We start from the raw sequence: 19180 nt of genomic DNA, 5'->3' as shown, positions 1-19180 counted from the left end.
TTGCAGAATATACTAAAACTGCATTAAAAGATCTTGACGATGTTACAGTGTAAGCTCTGCTTTGAGGTTTGCGTGGGGGTGGGTTTTTTTTTGTTGGACTGACTGGCAGTATATCATCCCCCATTCTTATATCAAGTCCACAGCTTCCTAGGGAACACTGCTTTAAACACTGCATAGGCAAGAAGCTTTCTGGGATGTTGCTGCATGGAATCTGTTTTCAGTGTCAGACAGCAGCTTGAAAAGACAGCAAACAGGACCAGATAGGGCTCTGAATAGCATAACTTGGACCTGACACCATTCTATGATTGCAGTCAAGAGTTACAATGTAGTTAGTACTTGCTTTCCCCAAGAAAGAAGCTTTGTATCATGATTAACAGAAATATAGGAAACTTCTACGGTTCATGTGGGAATGATCAGACAGAGAGAGAACAAGGGTTTGTTCCAAAGCTTACAAGCACCTAGCATGAAGCTTACACTAACTTCAACCACTTAATTCTGGATATATGCTTGGAAAAAAATATTACTTCCACTGCTAGCATGGTCCAATCTTACATATTTTCACGACAGACTTAAGGAGGTCATTAATTCCTGTCCCTCTAACACTACTTAAAACATCTCCCCATTTCACTTTGTAAAATCCAAGCACAATCAATTATACTTGTACATAACACTGTCAAGTTCAGTTATTTCAGGTCATCTTTAACTGAAATCAGGGTTTGGGGAAAACTTCCACCTACTTTATGTCAAATAATTTTAAAAACTTTTTGAGCTTCATTATTTATTGATTCATTATATTATTCCTGCTCGCTTTATTTCCAACAGAAAATTGGAACACTTCCAACAGCATCTTCAGACAGAGCAGCATTTGGCATAAACTCAGATTACAGATAGCATTATTTTATTTCAAATGCTAGTTGAGCATGTTTGGAACTGGAGACTCAGGGGGAAGGCAGTTTCTTATTTGAGACTCGGGTCATATAAGGATGCTAATTCTTATCAGGCTTATCATACTGGTCATCTGTCTAAATCAAAACTGTCAAGTGTTGAAATTTAAGGCATAGAAGGAAATACACTAGTTAGAACAGATTCTGTAAGCTACAACGCATGGTATTTTTTTTACATGAAAGTACTTCTGATCTGAGGAAGAGGTGCAACTGGGCTCTCTATGTCAGAGCCCATAAATTGACTGCACTGCTATAAATAGACCTAGGAATAAGAGCAGCATGAAGATCCACATTTTTTCCTTCAAGTTTGGAAGAGGTGGTTTTTTTGGTAGACTTTTCAATACATGTAGTCATGACTTTTTTTTTTTTTAAAGCTGATTGACTAGGTCAACACAAACCCTCAAGGGACTGGCTTGATTTTTGTATTTTATTTTGGACATTCCTGAAGGCCTTTGCATTGTTGCCCTCTTCCTTTTTAAGTCATTACAGCTAGTTCAGTTGCAGGGAATAATGTGAGGTAATAAATGCAGAATTTCTATAAGACAAAAGATAAAGGTTGCGTAGGACCAAGGTTAAATCGCAAGTTTTCAGGCAAGATCAGTTCTTATGACAAACGTATAGTTTGTGAACACAATCATGAAAATTATTATCTTCAGAAGTGCTGAAAAGCACTTCAAGTTACTCTGTGGTTATAACCTGTTCATCTCCAGCAGCTGCATTTCGATCGGTAACTTTTTTTAAAAGTAATTGAATGTACATTCTACATTAGGCTTAGCCATATTTTTCCCACTGTGTATTTCAGCAGAATTCTGGACATGCTTCTACATACATCATAATAGTGATGTTCCCCCCACTGCAGCTACAGCATCTGAGAAGGGTGCAGTCAGTAACACCTGCTGTGAATCCAGTGCAAACACCAGTATGTTCACTGTGCTATTTGACAGATTCAAGAAGATACATGTGCCTGTGGATATTACTTGACAGTAAATTGTCATGGCCTTTCATCCCAAGGAAATTTCTATAAAAAGATGAGGCTTCCATTCTTCAAGGTTTAACATTCATAATTAAAGCAAAACCGGGCTGCTGAGAATCTGATTTCAGTGCTGATGTGACCTTGAGAGGCAAAGGTTGTAAAGGATCTGTCACATTCAAGTTAGGAACTGTTAACTCTTCCTTCTGACTGAGAGTGCAACCAACAGCTCCCCACATAGCCCCATCCGATTAAAAAATACCCACCTGAGGGGACAGCCTGCTTTGTTACAGTTATGTAGACCACATTGTAGATACAAGACCAAAAAGAAATTGGTTATGCACAAGAGAATTTGTTTGGAGAGCTCCTTCAAAAGACAGAGACGTATCCTAGCTTCCCAAATTACTCTCTCCAGGAAAGATCCATTCATAAGCAGGCTCTCCTAGCATCAGCCACTTCCAGGAAGCTTATGATCTCCCACACTTTGGGCGCTGCCTCAACTGGGTGAGGCTTGGAAAGCACTTAACTGGCACTCAGAAGGGAGAGGGACACTGCTCTCTGTTTCTGAGCCCTACTAGCAAATACCTCTGAAAGATGCCACTGAAGAGGCAGGTGCCAGTTGGTCAAATCCAAATACAACACGACACAGAACTGGGACAGCAACACTGCCCTGACAAGTGTCAGATAAGGACACTGTGACTTCATCTTTGAACATGACTTATGGGCAATTTACAAGAAATACAAAATCCACAGATCTCAAGTTATCTACATGTCACCAAGGCAAATTAGCCAGAGTAAAGTATGAGTTTACAGATTTAACCTAGTATCTTAAGCTCCAATAAGTATTTTAAGCTCCTCATGCATACTGTTCATCAGGAATACTGCCTGACAAGTATTTAGAGCTGTAAGCTCTGAGAAGACCTTTATTTGTAGCAAGAACCAAACAGACAGCAATTCTTACCCCATTGCACTTCATTAAGAAGATCCAAACAGCACTGACAGCCACATCAGTGGTCAACAGGAAAAAAGAAAGGCATTAAAAACATTTTAAGGTAGAAAAATATTTTGTTTCCAACTTTGAACACAGCCCAAAAAGCAGCATTCCCGACTTGAAAGAAAAAAAAAAAAGAGTATGAACAAAGCAAAACATTTACATTTCAAGTGTCAAACAGTTTTAAAATATCAGAATATTTTAATAACCAGTAATTGCAAGACATCCCCTTACTCTTGCTACCTTTTGGACTAACAACTACTCTACAGATGAAAGCCAACTTAAGATTGTGCAAGTTTTCTCCCTTGCAATATACAAATGCTATAAACCCTTATCCTGTAGTTCCAGCAACATAGCTACAACACTGAAGTCTTCAGTATTTAAAAGTCCCATGCTGCCACACTGTACTGTGCAAGAAAATTATTATACGCCATTACAGAAAGCTAGCACCCTGGAACATGGCCCCATTCCATGGTTTATAGAGAGCGATACACTTCAACTGCCAGCTGAAAGAGATCACACAATAATTCTATAAAAAATAGTCATGCATTTCTGATAAATTAATAGTGTTGTTTAAAGCCAACTATAAATTAAGCTACTAAGCTTTTTGTAACAAATTACAGTCCCAGAAATACAACTCAAACTGTAGTTTAATTCTGAATGTAATTAATTCTTAACAGGAATGTCTTTTCATCCGGATGAAAATATGTGCATGTTCAAGAACAAAATAAAATCTTAGTAAACAGTTTGCAGAATTTATTAGGTCTTTTTAATATACTCAATACTTTATCAAGCTAGTTGCATATAATGCTATCTCCACCATATACATTACAATTTCTGTGCATCATCCTAAAAAAAAAAAAGTAGTATTTTACAGATTACCGTTAGCTTTGAGTTTACCTAACAGTGAACCTTCCTGGAGTTTGATTTAAGACACTAAGCTGCATATCACTTCTAACTGGAATATTTAAATTACATTTCACAGCAAGCTCAACCTGCATTTGAATAACAGAGGTTACTGTCATCTCAACTTTTGAATTCCTAGTTTAGTATCTCAACACCGCAAGAATTTGTGGCATTTACTCCAAATAACAAAACAGAATATTTCCTTTACAATGAAGCCTGCTCAGCTCAGAATACATACACTTCAAGAAAATTAGGGAACTCCTTCAGTGAAAGGAACTAACCCAAATTTGTGAACAGAAAACACATTTTAGGTTCATCTTGATTAATGCTTGGAGCTGCTCTTAAAAAGCAAAACCAGCAAGCACAATAGGTAAAATAGCATTTGATACAACAAAGCAAAGCAAACTACAAAAAATATCAGGTTCTACCTGCAACAAACATTTCCCCGTTTCGAACAAAATTTAAAAGGGACTCAACACAGATAATTAACAAATAGGCTTTCTGATATCTTCATAGGATGCTAGTTTACTGGCCAGGCACATTTGTTGCAAATATAAAAGGAATTCCAAGTGTTGTGATTCACACTACACTTCAAGGGTTTAACATAACTGAGGTGGGTAGGACACAGGAAAAATATTTAACTTATATAAATATATTAAAATTTCAGCCAGAAATATAAGAGTCCATGCACACAAGACAGTAAGTTGAAAAAACATTTAAGACTTGACTTTTCTTTTCAAAAGCACTGACACCTGAAATCTGCTAAGTGAACAATTTAAAAGGTATCTTACAGTCTCTCTCCACACAATCCGTATGTACTGAATCATCCTGACATTACACAGCACATGAACAAGCAGCAGATGCATCAAAGGAACCAGAGTAATGTGCATCAAGTGCCCTGCCCAGTTAGAGGCAAATGTCAGAAAATTGTTTCTGACAAAGGCAGAGATACAATCAATAGAGCTAATTGTATACCCGTCATTTTCAAGAGTTAATCCACAGCAAGGGGAAAGAGGGACTTGAGATAAAAATTATGCACCCAGTCTCTAAAGTGAGATTAACAGAGATTTACCTTTCAAAAACTGGCCCCGTTCTGGACTGGTCTTGATGCACATGCAGTACATTTGCTTTCAGAATGCAAGATTAATTAGGAATGTCTGCACTAGTGTTTCTATTTCCATATTTGTGATGGATGATCAGCAATACAACTCCTAAGAAGAAACATATGGACCCCACAGTGATGTACGCAATTCCCAGAAAGGGGTTTTTGCCTCCCATCCATGAGATGGTGCTTAGGATCATCCTCTTCCGTCCATCAAAACTGTGCACAGGATAATCTGAGATACGTATAGGAAAAAAAGCAGCACATTTCCAAACACAGTTTTATTTTGTCAGGCACATTAAAGTGTTGGATCATCTCAATCACGCACCAAATACTAACAGCCTTCTTTGAATACTGGAAGTGCAAATATTAAAAATTTAGGCAAAGACTAATCTAGTCACTGTCATCTGCTCCAAGAAAAATGCCACAGTACAGATGTCAACCCCTTTTAAGTGAAGAGCAAGGCATGATTTGTGGGTTTTTGAGAGCAACTTCAATAAAATGACGGAAATCCAAACTAATTCTGGAATATTTCAGTATCAGGGTTTTTTTTTTTTTACTCACTATACTTTGATTGTTCTACATGCACTCCCTGCTGTTTTGCAGCAAAGAAAAATACTGCAGTAGCTATTTAAATTATCATTGAGTTTTCTAATTCTAATAATTCAGTAGCTATGACAACCCACCTCCTCTAGTCTCCTGCACTTCGACCTTGCCTCTTGTTTGTCCCAAAAGGAGTGGCATACCTATACCTGATCCACAGCTCTGACTTTTCTCACCTCCAAAGTCAGTCTGCCCTAGGTTACATATTGTCATTACATCCTGAAGATAACAGATTGAGAACATGCTCAAATTTCCAGGCAACCAAATACCTCTGTTCTTTTCTGTGTCTCTCTCAATTCCTTTACAGCATCCAAGCCATGTGATTTCCCCCTCATTATAAAGCCAGTAATTTAATTTCATGCATGGGCTTGAGCAATTACACAGCAGAGCAAGTCTACAAATAGATAGTAACCTGACAACAGTACACAGCCACAGAAAAATGCAAAGCAGGCCCCAAGGTCCTGAATGAAAGACAACTAGTAGGGACTGCAAGGATCCACAAACAAACAAGATTTTTGATAAAAAAGGTGAACGAGTCTGACCATATCCTTCTGAGCACTCAATTGTGCAAGAAAGACACTAACATCCTCCAAAATTTGCTTTTGGGCAAGATGATATAACAGAAGGAAGGGACCTGGACAGGCCGGAGAAGTGGGCTCGTATGAACCTAATGAGATTCAACAAGTTCAAGTGCAAGGTGCTGCACCTGGGCCATGGCAATCCTGGACATGAGCACAGACTGCGAGAAGAACTCGCTGAGAGCAGCCCTGCAGAGAAGGACTTGGGGGTTCTGGCAGACGAAAATCTAGACATGAGCCAGCAGCATGTGCTTGCAGCCCAGGCCATCTGTATCCTGGGCTGCACCAACAGAGGAGTGACCAGCAGGGCAAAGGAGGGGATTGTCCCCCTCTACTCTGCCCTCACGAGTCCCCATCTGGAGTTCTGCATCCAGGTCTGGGGCCCCCAGCACAAGAAGGATGTGGGGCTATTAGAGCAGGTCCAGAGGAGGGCCACGAAGATGATAGAGGGCTGGAGCACCTCTCCTGTGAAGAAAGGCTGAGAGCGCTCAGGCTGTTCAGCCTGGAGAAGAGAAGGCTCTGTGGAGACCTTACAGCAGCCTTCCAGTCCCTAAAGGGGACCTACAGGAAGGCTGGGGAGGGACTCTTTTTCAGGGACTACAGCGATAAGACAAGTGGTAATGGTTTTAAACTAAAAGAGGGGAGATTTAGATTAAAGGTTCGAAGGAAATTATTCTCTCTGAGGGTGGTGAGACACTGACACAGGCTGCCCAGAGAAGCTGTGGATGCCCCATCCCTGCAGGTGTTCAAGGCCAGGATGGATGGGGCTGTGAGCAACCTGTTCTGGTGGGAGGTGTCCGTGCCCATGGTGGGGGGGTGTTGGAACTAGATAATCTTTAAGGTCCCGTCCAACCCTAACCACTCTATGATTCTACAGAGTTTTTACAAAATTTTACACTGACATCTCTAGTATCTGTATGTCTGCGTTATTCTTTAGAGGAAGCCTTTGTGAGGAGATACTGTTTTCTCTTTGTGATTGCGCTCTCTTTAAAAAAAGAAAGAGCAACAGGGAAAAATAAAACAATACTTTCACCTTTGCTAAAACCCTAATGCAGTACTATGTGAACTACACACTAGTTTAAGAACATTATGAGTAAAGTTGCACTTACATTAAATATAGGCCTAACTTTGAGTGAAGAATTTGCATTAAGGCTACAGGTTTAAAAGTCATTCCTATATTTGATTATATCTGAAGATCCTACAGCAGCCTATTTTCCCCCTCCTCCTTCTGATCTGTCATATACTTTCAGTTAAAAGGAACAAAAAAAACCTCTGGGGCTTCTCTAAACCATGATACTCCCCTAAAGATAATCTGACTAGTTCAGATTAACTCCAGACTTCACACGGCTATCCTGAAGTCAGACTTGATTGTTTCCCATATGAAGCTTCGAAACTGAGTGAACTCCCCATTCTAACAGAACAAACAATTCCATAAGCTCACACAGAAGTAAAAAACAGTAATTATGCTACCCAATTCTCATTACCAGTTTTTAACCACCACTCACTACCATCTTTTTAATAGATGGTAGGAAAAGGTCATTTGAGTTGGACTTTCACAGGTATATACCCATGTAATCCAGCCAACACCCTCAGCAGCTTTTCAAAGGATACTGTATGTGATTTCCAAAGAATATTTTCCAGCCTGCAAGGTAGGCTGTAAGTTATTCTTCCTTTCAATGAGACGATACAGCTTGCGAAAAGTTGGCAGAGCAGCAGTACGCATCCACACGATAAAGTCTTCGTTGATAAAGCCATTGTTGTCAGGCTCTGAGTCCAGCATATACACTGGCTTGGGCCAGTTTACAGGCTTTGTTGTACCTAAAATTAAACAAAGATAAAGTATTTGAAATGCAGGACTAGGTGACACACTGGATCACCAAAATGCGTTCTAGTATTACACATACTAAGTTCTAAGCAGTATGAGCAGCCAGGTTGAGTCATTACTATTGCAATATTACTGGACTGTTCAAGAACTTTTTATTTACACAGAATCAGGTTGGCTGAAGTTGGCAGGGCCCTCTGGAGGCCATCTGGTCCAATCCCCTGCTCAGGCAGGGTCCCCTGGTGCAGGTTGCCCAGGACCACATCCAGGTGGCATTTTAAGGTATCCAAGTCTCTACAACCTCTCTGGGCAACCTATGCCAGTGCTCAGTCACTTCAGTATTGGTGCATATCCATTTACTCTCACGTATTAGGGTAAGGTATCTGCCTTTTCAAGAGTAATATCACTTGGTAATATATAATTTGTCTGTGACTAAGAAAGAAATCCACATCAGGTTAAACATAAGCTATTATATACCTTGCATGTATACACAGACTCTAGAGCACTGAGAAGATGGTTTTAGACACTACCAGCCAAAGAAACTTCAATTCAGACTGTATTTAACCTAACAAAATAGATAAATCTGTTGCTTCTAACCACAAATAATGAGATTTTTGAAAACTTTGCACAACCTACCAGTAGAAAAACATAAATTTAAAGTCCATATGAACAGTTTAGTTAAACAATTGCAGGATTTTTTCTCAAGTTAAAACCATAAAAAAACACAGTGCACATACTAGGCTTTTCTCAGTATTGATGGTATAAGAAGTTATCAGAAATAAAAGAGTCGAAATATTATTTGGTATTTCCACGCCCCCAAACAGCAACTAGTAGTAGAAATGTCATTTAAGCCAGATACCTTCTAACCATCATAAAGGAAATTGGACAAGCTACCAAAGCGAAATGCTAAAGAAAAAAAAAAGTAAAAACTAAAACTAAATTGCCATGAGCAGCATTAAGAGACAGAAGAAAAGTCTACACAATTGCTAAGTTTAAAAATAACTTTCTATTTTAATATCTATTGGAATAATTTCAGTGCAATCACCTGATTTGAACAGTGAATAATCATTACCTGTCAGATGTGTACTACTAGAAAACCCCCATCAGCTAATATATTTCTGTACTAATAACTTGAAAGCTGCAATGGAACAGGCTTCCCACCTCCTTTATGTAATCAGTATAAAGCATAGCTGAGATCTTAATAGACCATAAAGATATTAGAACTGAACAACACACAAAATAGGAGTAACAGGCCTAGGTTGATACCTAACAATCAATCCAATCAACTGAAAGAGCTTTTCTGAAGCTTCAGAAAGATTTAAAAAAATGAACAAAAGGATGTCCTAATTTCACAGCTTTAAGTGATTAAAGTAAAATTAGGAAAAAATATACACTTTCACATTAAATTTGCAGCATTCATTGGTAACAGACAACTTTTCTAGATAAGGACTACTCTGCTAGTTTGGATTTCTTCAGAGAACCACAATATTTTTAATTAGCATACTTACTAAAACAGAGCAAGGTAAAAATCCACGGGAATCAGCATGTGTTTGAATTTCTTTATTCTTAAAGTTTCCCATCCTTCTTACCTTGGAAAAGTGCAGTTAAGTTATTCCCATCTCCTGTAGGATTCCTGAACTTTACATTTTTATCTGTCCACCACGCAATGCCTTTTTTAATTAAAGTAATAGGAGTCCTTGTGTCATTATCAATGCGGTATAATTCCAAGGTATCTAAGGAGAAAATCAAATTGCAATGCCAGGTAGAAAAGCTTTCATTAGATGAATGATCCTGATAGGCAGTAAAACAGTTATCTCCAGGAGAAAACAAAACAAAAGAACTGGACAAGGCATTTATTACCTGCCTGCCACAACCAAAAACTGTTCTTTTAGAATCCATGTATATTAGATAGCAGTGTGTTAAACATATGTAGTATCTTTAAGTCTATTCCACAGCTGTAACAGCCTCTCACAACAGATTTTAATTCCCTTGTGTACTATCAGGTTAAATTAGTTGTTAGATTTTAGAAAAATAGCAACATCAGTACAAAACAAGATATTTTGAACAATGAAAGAGTGTTAATTCAAAAAAACAAAAGAGCCAATGACATATTTACTCAGAACAGTTTTCAGCAGCACAAGGCATGCACAAGATCATGAAAGCATTTATGTAGTAACTTGAAAGTATTACCATACCATTAAACATACTGTTGGCAATAGCCCCACAGGGAGCAATGGGTTTGTCCTCATTCGTGCGGTAAGGCTCACATTCCTTACTTGGATTCTAACAGTTAAAAAGAAAAGAGGCAGATCAGTCTGTGCTAGTTTATCCAACCAACCTGTTGTTTACTGCAGTACCTCAACGTGTACATCTTAAATGTACCACAATCTTTTCACAAGCTAGATTTACAGATACTTCAGTATTCAATGCTAGTCAACACGATTCATTTTTTTCCCCTTACAAGCAGGAACAAAAACTAGAACATGAAGTCAGAAACCCAGGATGGGCAATCCTAAAAAAAAAAAAAATTGCTTGGAGGCTGTTAGGACTTCTATCTTTTAATATAAAGTTTTCTAACAACAAGTACTTCAATATTCTTTTAAAGTAGTGTTTTTTTCCAGTATGCACCAGTGCTAGAAAATAGACTGTCATAGGAAGCCAAGCATAGCAGAAAATGCAAAACATTTCAAGGACTCCAATAGCATACCAATAACACAAGTAAAAAAAAAAGCTCCCCAGAATCCAGTGTCAGTCATCAGCTGTAATTTCTGGAAACTATGCCCCACAACCCCCCCCCCCCCCCTTTTTCTTTTAGAAAAAAGCTTACATATAAAAATGGAGAATAATCCTTGATGGAGTAAGGACCCAAATATATTTCCATTCCTTGCAAATATTACATTACCTAACGTTCAATATCAAACCTGAATGTATAAAAACAGATGCATTTAGCTACACTATCCAAACTAAGTACTCGGTAACTATTTTATAATGAAAATAAGTTTCAGACAGAACAGATTCAGACAGGTAATACTGACTGAAGGTAACAAGACAGTTTAGAATCTTTCAATTTTCAGAAGTGTTCGAAGTACTGCACTGCTGCCCACTGAATGAAACAATTGCTGTGAGACTACAATATTGCACACTTTCTGTGAACAAAACATGTATTCCTTATTGTTGTCTTCTGGTATGCAAAAATTCTAGAACCTCATTATTATTAAACTATGTGATGATTTATGCAATAGTCAGGTGCTAATTGCTTATTAATACTGAAGTATGAATACCTACAAGTAGTGAACTGTTATCTCCATTTAGTTGGCTATCGTCTCGAGATTTCACATAGCGACGATGATTTTGGTAGAAGTTGGAGAGTCCATAATACATGAATACATTACTCTACAAGAGAGGACAAGAGGGACAAGAGGGGTTTTAATTCACACAACAGATCAATAAAACAAATACTAGTTACCTGAAAGCTTAAACTGTGTTTTATCTTATAGCAACATTCAAAGTAGGAAGAGGCTCAATTCTCTTCACACTGAGTACCCAGATTACTATTCCAACATAATCTGGCATTCTGAAGTCAGACAACATCAACACACCATAAACCATCAGAACAATATTCACCACTACTAATCCCAGCAGTTATCTTGTCTAACGTTAAGCACATAAGCCTCATTTGCTTCAACTTTGCCAGAAAGCACACATCTGGTATTACCAGTTCCTGCTGAACTCTGTTTAAGTTGAGCAGGAATAGCTGATCTACTTGCCAAGCACATGACACACACCTAGGACACAGCCAGCAAATCCAGATGTGTAAACCAAGCATCCAATTTAATGGTGTACAATTCTGCATAAAATGAGGCATTAAAAACATTAAAAATCTCTGCTACTGAAAAGATAAGCAACAACCAGATCCAAATTTGAAGTACTACTGAAAATAATCCTTTAAGGTATAACAAAAGTTCATAGAATCATAGAATGTCCCGAGTTGGAAGGGACCCATAGGATCATCAAGTCCAACTCCTGAGTTAAGGCTATGGGGATGCAGCTTTCCCATCAGTTAGGAAATAAACCACATACAATCGGAACATACTGTTCCAATTTCACTTTGCATACCTCAAATGAATGTTCCAGGGTGAAATTGATGGTGCAAGTGCAAGGCGGTGTGCTATCCCAGGAGACATTTAAACATTTGTTGCAGGGACTGGAAGGGTCTGTTCCTGTATAATCAATCTGTAACAGAAAAAAAAATCATTACCTTAGAGTAGGGAGAATAAAGAAAAACAATAAGCCAGAAAGTTGATGTGATATTTATTTTCCAACTTTATTGCACCTCAGTTCCAGAAGCCCTTTCAGACCTGCATGATGATCTCAAGAGATCCCTTCCAAGCTGAACAATTCCGTGATTCTGTCTACGTGCTTTATGGACATGGTTTAGCAGTACGCTTTGCAGTGGTAGGTTAACAGCTGGACTTCATGATCTTACAAGTCTTTTCCAACCTAAATGATTCTGTAATTCTACAATTCTACATATTTCATTTGAGCCTAAAACAAATCTGGCCCCAGGGTGGGCCATTACCAGAGGGAAAAGAAAAAGAAAAACCAACCCAAAACACAAACATCAAATACTCAAGACATCATCATATTTCTAAACACACACGGTATATAAAACAAGCAGATGTGGGCTATTATATGCCTTCCAGAGAAGTTAAGTTTCTAGAAGTCTACCCAGATGTTTAATAAAAAAGCTTTGCATGAGAGAACTTGTTTTGCTGCCCATATTCAGGCATTGAATCAGTCGAAGGATTTTCCAAAAGACCAAGTTCTTAAAGATCAAGAACTCTCTCTCTTAAAGTAGGGAAGATGAAGACACTAATATTGGTCAGCCAAGAACAGTAAAATCCCAGCAGATGAGCAATATGATCACTTAATTTAGCTTATCAGAATAGCTGTATTTAATAGCATAGCTACAAGAAAAAGTAGCCTGAATGTATGAATTTCAAATACCTGTACAGTATAAATAACATTTCCAGAGCAGCCGTGCACTTACTGCTTGCTCTATGGCCCCTGCCAACTGAAGCCTCTTGACTGCATTAGCTTGCTCTCTCAAGTACAGCTCCAGTGTGTGAATGCCAGGGAAGAATTACCTTGTGTTCAGCAGGTTAGCTCCATGCGTAGGAGGAGAAAGTTTCCATCCGCCTACGAACTATGTACTTAACAGGAGCTTTCTATCAAGAATTAAAACTCAGGTCAGTCCAACAAATGCCAAGTTAAGGCAACAAACTGTTCTACATCAGTAGCATTTGAACTACAACTCCTGCATTTTTTGAAAGACCGCTGCAAGTGGTTTGTCCTGATTTATGCCTGCAGTCAAACATTACTGAGAATTAGAACAATTTATGATCTGTCCTAATGTCTGTATTATGTTAAATAAAACACGTAGTTTCAAGGTTTAAGGAACAACTGAAGCCTATTTTCCTCTGGATCTTCTTCAAGGTCTCTCCTCCTGTAGATTCTCTGATATCTGTTAAAAAACAAGCTGCAGCACTTCCTTCAGCAAAGACATTTAATAGCCTGTGTTCTGCTGCCAGACTTCTGACAGATGAGACCAATACCCTAAACAAGCCCAGCCAAAACAAATCAGCTTCAGAAGCTATTAGGTGAGGGAGAAAGGCTCACCTTATCTTTGCCTCCTTCACCGAGCTCAGTACAGTTTGTGGTGACCTAGAAATAGCACTGCCTCAGCAGTCTGCAAGAGCTCTGTTCAGCTACAGACGAAACCAACACGGCTCTAAACCAATGATGCAGCTGATTTGTTTATTGATAACTTGCTTGCTGTTTTCCTCCTTTAGTGGGGGAAAAGCATTTCCTCTAGAAAGGCCTTAAACCTCCATATCCTGAGCTAGTTCTTCATTTACTGCAGAAGTTTTAGGTCATGAACAAAACTCCAATACTTGAAGGTTGCAAAAGATCTAAAGACTTTGCTTTTGTCAAGAATTCAGAGTTTGTAGAGTATGAAATTGGTGTATATCAAAACAAAACAATGCTTCTGACCATTGCTATCAACTTCAAAGGTAACCAGAAGCCTTCTTGTAAAGTAACTGCAGACAATTTTTTTTCCTGCATTCACTGTAGGTTACGTTCAACAGGCAGCTAAACTAAAGGGATACAGGCAGATTTGCATCTCCTGACAAATAATTAAACCATTACTTTGAGAACATAAGAACGGATTTACCAGGCCAAGGCAGAAATCCACCTGACCTGGGTATACCTACTGGTTGTTATCGGTCACCCACAGCTTCTCAGGCTGTTGCTGCCCTTCCCAGACAATTTACATTTTTGAAGTGCAGAAGTAACAGCCATTCTGTAGAAATTTTTGCCAAGCCATCTGTGATTTTGTAGACTTCATACACTGTCACAAATTTATCCTACTCCACTTGGCCACTTGTTGTGTAAAAGGCATCCCAACACCCTGTTCCTCTCCGATATCCCTCTCTCTAGATTTCATTAAGTTCTGAGTCACTTCTGAAATGGGGTTACCAGAACTGCACGCAGCGCTGAAGATGTATGCAGCAGCCATGTACTTTCTTTCAGTTCTTCATTCCTAGCAATGCCTTTAGGTCTATTTGGCATTTTAATTACTTCTTAGCAATTCACATTAGCAGTCATAAGGATATCGAGCATAAGGATGTCTTTCTATGCAAAGAATGTACAAAAGAGACACCTATGCAGCTTTTTTCTTATTTTGCACCCAAAGGAACAATGTTCCTGATAGACCCTACGTAAATGGTTGTTTATCCCCTTTGAAACAGTGAGAAAAAGCTTAGGAACAACCAACACAAAAAAACTATAATCCTAGTGCATTTAAGCTGTTGGATATCTTCCACATTCAAACTCAAGAGATCTTATAAAGGAAATCAATGGAAAAGCTACATTTCGCTGCTCAGTCCTTGCACCTGCACAAGAACAGCACAGTTCTGAGATGCTGACAGCTGCAATATCTAGTTCCAGGGGAGGGCTGGGGAGGATCTGAACTGTACACAAATAGGTATTTTGTGGACGTAAGTTACACATCGTATTCAATTCCAGCACTCCAAGTCTACAGGCAGCTACGCACACACAGGCACTGAACAAGTTGGCTGTTGTCTGAGGTGGGTGTATGTAACTACCTCTGCTTCCTCCCCCAGTTACATTTTTAAAAGAGCTTAGTCACCACACCCAGCTTTTGCGAGCAGTCTCCCAGTGTTGTGAACTGACAGCTACTTGGGAATAACACTTGGTGGTTACTACCAAATGACAGCACACCAAGCAAGGACCTAAGCTAGACATACAGGTGTGTAGTGGGTTTATGTGGCAAGGTTTTGGTAGCAGGGGGCCATAGGGGTGGCTTCTGTGAGAAGGATCTAGAAGTGGTAAGGGCCCCACTACTGACCAGAGCTGAGCCAATAAGTGATGCTGTTTGTGCCTCTGTGAGAGCAGATTTAAGACAGGAAAAAAAAAAAAAACGCTGCGCCACACAGCAGCTGGGAGAGTGAGAGGCGTGAGGAACAGCCTTGCAGGCGCCAAGGTCAGCAGAGAAGGAGGGGGAGAGGTGCTCCAGGCGCTGGAGCAGAAGTCCCCTGCGGCCTGTGGTGAGGACCATGGTGAAGCAGGCTGTCCCCCTGCAGCCCATGGAGTACCACAGTGGAGCAGGGTTCCACGCTGCAGCCTGTGGAGCAGGTGGCCCTGCACCAACGGAGACTGCGGCCTGTGGAAGACCCCTGCCGGAGCAGATTCCGGGCCAGAGCTGCAGCCTGTGGAGAGGAGACCACGCAGGAGCAGGTGACCTGGCAGGAGCTGCTGCCCGTGGGGGACCCAGGTTGGAGCAGTGTGCTCCCGAGGGATGGACCCCGTGGTACGGACCCATATCTGGAGCAGTTCTTGAAGAGCTGCTGCCTGTGGGAAGCCCACGCCGGATCAGTTCAGCAAGGACTGCATCCCGTGGGAGGGACTCCACAGCACAGGGGACGAGAGTGACCGAGAAGGAGCGGTAGAGAAGAATTTCTATAGACTGACCATAACCCCCATTCCCCTGCTCCCCTGTGCCGCTTGGGGGGAGGAGGTGGAAGAGGGTGGATGGGGGGGGAAATGTGCTTTTGGTTTCTTTCCTTTGTTTCTCACTTCTCTAGCTCATTCGTAATAGGCAATAAATCTTACTATCTCCCTATGCTGAGTCTGTTTTGCCCATCACAATAATTATTGTGCGATCTCCTTGTCCTTATCTCAACCCTTGAGCCCCTTTCATCGTATTTTCTCCCTGTTCCTCTTTGAGGAGGGGGAGTGAGAGAGCGGTTGTGGTGGAGCTCGGTCGCCCACCTGAGCAAAACCATCACAAGGTGAGAGCCATGCCTCAAACTGCATCCCTCCCGGGTAGCCAGAGCCACTCAGATGACACATCTTACTGACCAGGTTTGTTACTGAGACCATTAGGCCTCTTCTGATTTAAGCAGCCCACCACCATCAGATTCAACTGGAGCTTCCTACCTTTAAAAAGAGGATCTCCTTTGCTGTGTGTGTAAATACATATATATATATATATGAATAAACATACTCCTGCTCCCAACCATTTTTGTATAAAAACACTTTGTAAAAAAATGCATGAATGAGCATCCCAGAACAGAACACAGGCTTCCTCCTTTCTACCATCACATCCTGTCTGATCAAGACCTCAAGCTCGGAAGACAAGAACTCCGTCCCTCCTGCCCTCAGAAGAGCATTATGACCTGACTTGGGAGAGCTACAGGTGAGGTTGATAGTAAGTGATGAACACCCTTGGCAAAACAAGCAAACCCCTTTCCAACCCTGACTACCCTGAAATTAGCAGAAGCACAAAGTCACCACTTGCAACAAATACAGATCCCTGATTTCCAAATATAAATGGCCAACATAACTTCATACACACAATCTGACTGCACAGGGGAGCATCAGTCATGCTCCCAGTTCACCTAAGGCTGTCAGTACCGTACGTGTTGGGTGGGAATATCTCGTTTGTGGCTCTTACTTGAACTCCACGGGAGTACAAGACTGAGCTGCTAAGCAACAACAGCATACAACTGAATACATACACAGCAGGAATACAGCCACAAGGACTCAAATGAAACTGCTAAATTTCCTGTCCTTACAGAACAACCAAGAAACAGCTGTAATGGAAATAAAGGAGATTTACCCACTTGTTTTATCCTAAAACCAGCATAAGACTATGAGTTCCCTTGGTAAAGAAAGGGCTATCTTAAATGCAATTGTCAAAAAAGTGCTGGCAAGCTTTATTTTTCCTCAGTTCAGCGTCCTGTTGAAAATAAGCACTTGCACTACCCTTAAATACGACTATAACGTGGCATTAAAAGCCAGCACATCCATGACAACAGGACAATGCTCCCTGCAGCACCTGTGTCAATTTTCTGATGTCGTGCATCTGAAAATTTGCTCACACTTCCAGTCAAGAAGGAACTGATTTTCACGAACATCCTTACATACAACAGTTAAACACTGAAAAATGCATTCCAGATTTTTACTTTCCACTTCATCTTTTCATTGAGTGGAATTAGTTTTTAGTGTAAAAGGGAAGTGAACCTTAAATTAGTTTTATCGTAACATTGCGCACGCTTTACTAAATACACAAAAAGGGAATACCATTCACTGCCTGCCTCAAGACTTCTTCAGTTAATTTAGTTTCAGGTGACATGGATATCACTAGTCAAGCCACGGCTTTTAACATCACTTACTGGAAAGAGGCAGCTTACTCTGACAACTAAAATGCTGTACCCACTAAATTCATGTTCTCCAATATGTCAATACAATAAACAGCTACAGATTTTATTCTGTGTTTTTCTACAATCAATCTTGGTTCCATTAACTTACTGGAACTAATAGCAGCTGTCAGTTTCCTTTTCAAGGTTGTCTCTGAGCCCTTTGGGTTGTTTCCTTACAACACAAAGTATTTCTGTTATCAAACAGACTTAACAGTGACATACAGCTTAGTTTGGGGTTAACGCTCAGCAGCTTTTCACAGTAGTGGCGTAGATAATTATAAAAAGCTCTGAGTTTTTGTAGGTATAATTTGGAAAGGCTACAGTCTTCAGACTTTGTTTTTCAATCCACTCCTGACACACCAGCCTCCCACGCAGCACCTAAAACATTAAGTCATTTGTACACGTATGAGTTACGGCAATAGGCTTACGGCAGAGTTCTACCTTGAAACTATAAACTCGGGACTGTTTAAAGACGTAATACCCATACTTCTAAACACAAACTGTTTACAGACAAACTACTTAGTGCTACCCATTACTGCGGGACACCCCAGGCGTGGTGCACACGCTCCCTGCCCTGCCTCACCGAGCTGTGCGAGGGTTAAATCCAGGCACTGACCTTCCTGGAAACCCACGGGGGGGGGGGGGCACCGGCTGGATCACCACGACTTGTTTGGGGGACGCTTAAAGGTTTTAGCAGGCGGATTATTAAGGAGCAGGACCACAGAATGATCAGGCCAATGGGGCTGGAAAGGACTCCGAGGCCCAGGGGCTCGTTAGGGCTGGGTTAGGGCTGCAAGCCGCCCGCAGCCAGCACTGCCCTGCCCCCAGCCCCCACACCCACGCACCTCGTACTCGCGGATGTTGTTGGAGGTGACGAAGATGCCGATGCCGATGGGGATGAAGATGAGCCCGATGACGAAGAAGGCCGGCAGCACGGTGCCCGCCGTCAGGATGGGCTGCCAGGCGGGCAGGCGCTGCTGCTTGAACGCCGTGTTGTCCGGCTTGCGGCTCTTCACCGCCCCGCCGCCTCCTCCGCCGCCTCCTCCTCCGCCTGTCCCCGGCGCCCCGCTGCCCCCCGGCGCCCCGCCGCCGGCCGCCGGGTGCCCGTCCGCCTCCTCCTTGGCGCTGTAGTTCACCGCCATGACACCCGCCCGCCCCGCCGCCTCCAACGCCCTCCACACGTGACCGGCCCCCGACACGTGACCGGCCCCTGACACGTGACCGCCGCCGCCGGGCGCTCGGTAGATGACGCTACCCGGGGGAGGGGGAACGGCCGCGCGCGTCTGTTTACGGCGGGGGAAGGGGAAGGGGGGGGGTGCGCATGCGCAGTGCGGCTCGGCGGGTTGCCCGCCGGGCTGTGAGGGAGGGCGGGGTGGGGCTGCCCGTAATGAGCGCTGCTCATTAGTCGGCCGGCTAATTACGGGGAGGCGGTGCCAGGCAGCGCAGTGCTGGGAGACCGCCTTCCTCGCTCTTGAC

At 41.5% G+C, this 19180-nt stretch overlaps 1 protein-coding gene across 1 annotated transcript; it reads right to left on the bottom strand.

Moving 5' to 3' along the window:
* Window positions 1-3537: 3537 nt before the first annotated feature.
* On the bottom strand, window positions 3538-18861 carry TMEM30A (transmembrane protein 30A). The gene is made up of 7 exons (XM_035321135.1): window positions 18550-18861; window positions 12033-12149; window positions 11202-11309; window positions 10112-10199; window positions 9506-9649; window positions 7706-7912; window positions 3538-5148 (listed from the first exon to the last, which is right to left on the bottom strand). Exons 1-7 carry the CDS (start codon window positions 18844-18846, stop codon window positions 4955-4957), a joined length of 1155 nt encoding a protein of 384 aa, XP_035177026.1. The 5' UTR covers window positions 18847-18861; the 3' UTR covers window positions 3538-4954.
* Window positions 18862-19180: the final 319 nt, after the last annotated feature.

Source organism: Oxyura jamaicensis, chromosome 3 (assembly GCF_011077185.1).
Source record: "Oxyura jamaicensis isolate SHBP4307 breed ruddy duck chromosome 3, BPBGC_Ojam_1.0, whole genome shotgun sequence".
Taxonomy (NCBI): Eukaryota; Metazoa; Chordata; class Aves; order Anseriformes; family Anatidae; genus Oxyura; species Oxyura jamaicensis.
The sequence above is the reverse complement of the archived record's forward strand: the minus strand, read 5'-3'. Positions and strand labels throughout refer to the sequence as shown.

Excerpts from the sequence above, each read along its gene's own strand:
- TMEM30A (XM_035321135.1), bottom strand. The coding sequence starts at position 18,846 with ATGGCGGTGAACTACAGCGCCAAGGAGGAGGCGGACGGGCACCCGGCG. Across the intron at positions 12,150-18,549 it reads ACAACATCCGCGAGTACGAG|ATTGATTATACAGGAACAGA; the intron begins GTGCGTGGGTGT and ends TTTCTGTTACAG. Across the intron at positions 9,650-10,111 it reads TGCCAACAGTATGTTTAATG|ATACCTTGGAATTATACCGC; the intron begins GTATGGTAATAC and ends TTTTCTCCTTAG.